At 41.4% G+C, this 6,373-nt stretch overlaps 1 protein-coding gene across 1 annotated transcript; it reads right to left on the bottom strand.

Annotated features, from left to right (window-relative positions):
- Window positions 1-553: 553 nt before the first annotated feature.
- LOC138337853 (uncharacterized) lies at window positions 554-6,168 on the bottom strand. The gene is made up of 8 exons (XM_069288287.1): window positions 6,017-6,168; window positions 5,789-5,911; window positions 5,504-5,648; window positions 3,849-4,052; window positions 3,659-3,737; window positions 3,299-3,396; window positions 2,774-3,196; window positions 554-634 (listed from the first exon to the last, which is right to left on the bottom strand). Exons 1-8 carry the CDS (start codon window positions 6,166-6,168, stop codon window positions 554-556), a joined length of 1,305 nt encoding a protein of 434 aa, XP_069144388.1.
- Between the last annotated feature and the right edge of the window lie 205 nt (window positions 6,169-6,373).

Raw genomic sequence — 6,373 nt, 5'->3', positions numbered from 1 at the left:
TAGTTATGAGTACTAGCTAATTATAAAGTTATTAATAAAAAAAAGACATGTGTTCAATTTGTGCACTCATCACTTGCCTTCAAGAGAGCGTGCACACTCTCTATGACAAGTCAATGTTTGTGTTGTAGTTATTTTTTTGAAGGTAGTTTTCGGGGGTAATAAGAGTTTGGTTATGTTTAGGTATCATGCCCGGAATCTTGACCTAGACGAGACCGGCGTCGTGGACCTTCAAGAGGTCGCAGACTAGCCTACATACGTCATTCTTACTTCATCTAGGTTGGTTTTAGCCAAAAATTTGAAATTTTTGTCTTCTTACATCATCCTAAACATTTCAAACATAACATCATATGAGTTCACAAATCAACCATCTAATATAGTGATGATAAAACTAAAGAAATAGATCATAATTGACTTTAACGTATTTTTGCCAAAACGGCACCAATACAATGTTTGAAATGAAAGTGAAAAGAAACACTAGTGGAACATACTACACTAGATAAATCCTACATCTAAGCTAGATAATAATGGTAGAAATACTCAAAATCATGTGGGCCTACCCAGTCAGTATGAAAGCTCCACGTCCGGATAGTTGCAACGTTAACCTGTAAGCTCTAGCATCCAGGTGTGCCTTCACCTAAAAATATAGAGTTGTATGGGATTAGTACACACTTGTACTAAGGATGGGTTTATGCAAGAACACACCGTGGACATGCATGAGTAAGAATAGCTCTTTCCTAACAACATGATATGGAAAGTCAAGCCAGTGGACTTGCCAAATTGGGATTAGGAAAGTCATTGAGCTTTCCAAAATAGGATTAGGAAAGTCAGTGAGCTTTTCAAATTTAGATTAGGAAAGTCATTCCATGAGAATAACATGTATCGTCATACTTATTACATTTCACACAACAAATAACATCTTACACTTAGCACATATCATATTTCATATTACACATAACGTTTTTCATATAGTTCATTCGTATGCAATGAGACCTTGGAATCATGGACTTGAAATTAAGAATTCCAAAAAATGAGGGCTCAACATATGGGAACTCCACTAGGGAGTTGACATTAGTAAACACAAAGAATATGCACAAGTACCCCTCTACATTCTTTTTCTTTTACCCTAATTATCATATAATCAATTATAAAAGATGATAAAAGTAACCACTATTTATTTCAAGGTTATCTCCTTTAACCCCCAAGTAAATAAATTATTAAACTTACCCCACTAATTTCATAAAGATTGTCACGAATAGTCCAAAACACCCCTTTAAAACTTTTAGCGGAAGTTTGACCAAGTCGGGTTTACGCAACTTGTGACGGTCCGTCGTATCTATGACAGTCCGTCCAGCAGGTCCATCACAAAGTTAAGAGAGTCAAATTCAGTGAAGAGGTTAGGGATGGTCCATCGTATCTACGACGGTCCGTGCTGCAGTTCCGTCGTGAAGTTCAGAGAGTAGATCTTAGTACCCAGATTTCAGAGTTGAAGTGTTTTGGAACGAAGACGCTAGACGGACTGTTGTGCCTATGATAGTTCGTCCTACCTGTCGTCGAGGGTAATGAGGAGAGCAACAGAATAAATTACTCAAGTATGGGACGACGGAGTCCATCACGTTCCGTCGTGGACATAACGGTCCCTCGCGTGATCCGTCGACCCAGCCAGTTTTTATCAAAATAATTCTACTGCTCAAACCGACTATACAGGTTGTTACAATAGATACCAATTTACCCATCGTTCGTCCTCGAACAATCACAACAAGAAAAACAAGGGCGAGAATGATTACATGAATCTGTAAAAAGATGTGGATATCTTTCTTGCATATCAACCTCCTTCTCCCAAGTGGACACTTCAACTGGCCGATTCTTCCACTGAACCTTGATGGATGCAATCTCCCTTGATCTCAACTTGTGAATTTCTCTATCTAAAATAGCAACAGGCTCCTCCTCATAAGACAAATTCTCATCAAGAAGAACTGAATCCTAACGACTAATGTAGTTTCCATCCCCATGGTATTTTTTCAGCATAGACACAGGAAATAGCGGGTGCACTTCTGAGAGTCCTGGAGGCAATACCAATTCATAAGCCACCTCCCCCACGCGCTTCAAACTTCAAATGGACCAATATACCTCGGACTAAGCTTACCTCGCTTACCAAACAGCATCACCCCTTTCATGGGTGAGACCTTCAGCAAGACTTGTTCACCCTCCATAAACTCCAAGTCCCTAAACTTTCGATCTGCATATTCTTTCTGCCTGTTATGAGATGCTAGAAGCTTCTCCTGAATGAATTTTACTTTATCTAACGATTCCCTCAAAAGATCGGTACTCCATGGTCTCACCTCAAATGCATCAAACCAACCAATGGGAGACTTACATCTCCTCCCATACAGTGCCTCAAATGGGGCCATATCAATACTTGAGTGATATCTATTATTGTATGAAAACTCTGCTAAGTTAAGAAGTTATCCCAATGACCACCAAATTCTATCACACATGCATGAAGCATATCCTCCCAAACCTGAATCGTTCTCTCAGACTGACCATCGGTCTGAGGGTGATATGCAGTACTAAGATCAAACCTAGTACCGAATTCAGCATGCAATGTTCTCCTACACATAGAAGTAAATTGCGTACCTCTATCTGATATGATGGAAAGTGGAACTCCATGCAATCGAACAATTTCTGAGATATAGAGTTTGGCTAACTTCTCTGCATTGTAGGTCACCTTAACCGAAATGAAGTGAGCAGACTTAGTTAATCTGTCAACAATTACCCAAATAGAATGAAACTTACCCAATGTCTTTGGAAGACCAACCAAAAAATCCATTGCATTTCTTTCCCATTTCCTTTCAGGAATGGGCATTTTCTTAAGTGTTCCTCCGGGCTTCTGGTGTTCATACTTTACCTGCTGACAATTCGGGCATTGGGAAACACAATCAGCAATGTCACACTTCATCCTACTCCACCAAAAATGTTGCTTTAGGTCACGATGCATCTTGGTTGCACCAGGATGTATAGAATACCTTGAACTATGAGCCTCAATAAGAATAATGTAAATCAAATCATCAACACGGGGCACACATACCCTCCCTTTAATTCTAAAAACGCCTTCCTCATCAATAATTGTCTCTTTAGCCTCTCCTCGTAATACCATCTCCCGAATTTGACTCAGCTTCTCATCAGTAAAATGCCTTCCCTTAATTTTGTCAAGAAAAGAAGATCTTGCCACTACACAGGCCAAAAATCCTCCTTTCTATAGTACTTCTATCCAAATGAGGTCATTAGCCAATGTCTGAACCTCTCTAGCCAATGGGAGTCTAGAAATCTGTAGGTGGGCTAAACTTCCCATGCTCCCTGTTTTTCTACTTAAAGCATCTGCCACAATATTAGCTTTTCCTGGGTGATACAAGATAGTAATATCATAGTCCTTCAGTAGTTCCATCCTCCTCATCTGCCTCAAATTCAAGTCATTCTGAGTAAAGACATACTGTAAACTACGATGATCTGTATAGACTTCACACTTGACCCCGTATAGATAATGTCTCCATTGCTTTAATGCAAACACAACTGCAGCCAACTCCAAATCATGGGTCAGATAGTTATGTTCATGCACCTTTAATTGGCTCGAAGCATAGAAAATAAACAATAAAATTCTTACCTTCCACAGGCAAGGTAATAATTGGTGCAGTAGTCAACAAGGTCTTGAGGTTCTGGAAGCTTTCTTCACATTCGTCCCACTATACAAATGGAACATTCTGCTTATTCAAATTTGTCAATTGGGAAGCAACAGAAGAAAATCCCTTGACAAATCGACGGTAGTAGCTAGCTAAACCAACAAAGCTCCTTACCTCTGTAAGATTAGTAGGTCTTACCCAACTCTTCACTGCTTTAATCTTAGACGAATCCACCATTACTCCATCCTTAGAAACTACATGCCCCAAGAAGGACACTGAATCTAGCAAAAACTCACAATTGGAGAATTTGGCATAAAGCCTTTTCTCCCTCAACACTTCCAATACAATTCTCAAATGCTCCTCTTGTTCTTTCCTACTCTTTGAGTATATCAGTATATCATCAATGAATACAATGACAAAGAGATCAAAATATGTCTTAAAAATCCCGTTCATCAGGTTCATGAACGCAGCAGGGGTATTCGTAAGCCCAAAAGACATTACTAAGAATTCATAATGCCCATACCTGGTTCGTAAAGCTGTCTTTGGCACATCTGTTGCCCGTATTTTAAATTGATGATAACCAGATCTCAAATCGATTTTTAAGAAGGTACAAGCACCTTGTAACTGATCGAACAAATCATCAATGCGAGGAAGAGGATACTTGTTCTTAATATTTACCTTATTCAGTTGCATGTAGTCTATGCACATCCGAAAACTTCCATCCTTCTTCTTCACGAATAAAACAGGAGCACCCCAAGGGGATGCACTTGGCCTAATAAAACCTTTACCTAACAACTCCTTAAGTTGGGCCTTTAACTCCCTTAACTTATCTGGAGCCATTCTATAAGGGGGTATGGAAATGGGGCGAGTACCCGGCTCCAGATCAATACAAAAATCAATATCCCTATACGGTGGCATACCAGGAAGGTCCGTGGGAAACACATCCTGAAACTCACAGACTATGACAGACTCAATCGAAGGTACTTGGGAAGTATCATCCCTGAGATATGCAAAAAAAGCTAAACAACCCTTACTAACCATCCTCTTAGCACGAAGGAACGAGATAATATGAACTGGAGTGGAAATATAGTCACCCTCCTACACTAGCGGATCTGTCCCAGGCATGGCCAATGTCACAGTTTTAGCATTACAATCTAAGATTGTAAAATTCGTAGAAAGCCAAGTCATACCAAGAATTACATCGAAATCAACCATCTCTAGAATAATCAAGTCTACATGAGTATTGCTCCCCACAAAAGTCACAAGACAAGACCTATACACCTTCTCAACTATCACAGACTCACCCACGGGAGTAGAGACACGAATAGGCATGTCAAGCAAATCACAAAATAAATCAAGACCTGTAGCAAATGAGGAAGATACATATGAAAATGGGGACCCATGATCAAATAATACAGAAGCCATGCAATCACAGACAAAAGATTACCTGTGATAACAGCATCAGATGTCTCTGCCTCAGACCTCCAGGGGAAAGCATAACAATGGGCCCTATCACCTGTCTGTCCGTTGCCCCTACCATGTTGCGCTGCAGTAGCTCCAGCTCGCCCGCCACCCCGGCTGATTTGGTGACCACCATTACCTTAGCTACCACGTCCTCCAGAATGGCGGCCTCTCCCATGACCACCTCTACCTCTGACTATTGGGGGTCTGTAACTCTGTTTTGGACAATATCGCCTAATATGTCCAATATCTCCACATCCATAACAATCTTTGGAGTGAAGCATGGGTCTCTGTGAGAATGACGAAGTTTGGGGATAACCTCCAAACTCAGAGAAATGCTGACTGGTCTGCGATGGACCCGCAGCTACAGCCTGCAGTGAAGACTGAATAGGTCGGGCTGGGTAACCTCCTGAACTCTGCCCTCTGGAGTAAGACCCACTAAGCTCACCTCCCTTACGGATCTTCTTAGATGTCGACGCCATGGTGAAATTGTCTGGCTTCACCCCTCCACCTCTATCACAAAATCAACCACTTCCTGAAAGGATTTTACTGCAGCAGCTACCTGTAAGGCTGGGATCTGCAAATCTGACCTCAATTCCTTCACAAAACGGCGAATCCACTCTTGTGGACTGAAGCAAAGCTGGGTGGCATACCTGGATAGTGCACGAAACTTATCCTCATAAGCAGTAACAGACATCCTGCCTTGCTCTAGGCTTGGGAACATATCTCTCCTCCTATCCCTCAAAGTTCGGGGTGTATACTTCTCTATAAATAAGCTAGAGAATGATGCCCAAGTCATAGGTGGTGCCTGTGCTGGTTGACACTCAACATACGACCACCACCACATTTTGGCATTCTCCTGAAACTGATAGGTCACAAACTCAACACCGAATCGTGCTACTATGTCCATCTTATGTAGTAGCTCATTACAATTAACCAGAAAATCATAGGCATCCTCAGATTCAGCACCCTTGAAGACTGAAGGTTTCAACTTCAAGAATTTAGTGAAAAGTTCATGCTGATCACTCGTCATTATAGACCCTGTAGTCAATCGAGGAAACGTGCCTACTTCCAATCAGGCATCCATTCGGGGATCCACAACAGTTGCATGTTGTACTCCCGGAACCTGAGGTGCTGATGTAGAAAGCACTGGAGGTGTGTGGACCTGATCAGATAACCCGCTAAGATAAGTAAGATCCTGGTTAATCATCTCTGGGGTAGGCTGGGGTGGTAATTCC

The sequence above is a fragment of the Solanum lycopersicum genome, chromosome 8 (assembly GCF_036512215.1).
Source record: "Solanum lycopersicum chromosome 8, SLM_r2.1".
Taxonomy (NCBI): domain Eukaryota; kingdom Viridiplantae; phylum Streptophyta; class Magnoliopsida; order Solanales; family Solanaceae; genus Solanum; species Solanum lycopersicum.
Note: the sequence above shows the minus strand (reverse complement) of the source record. Positions and strands in the feature narration are given on the sequence as shown.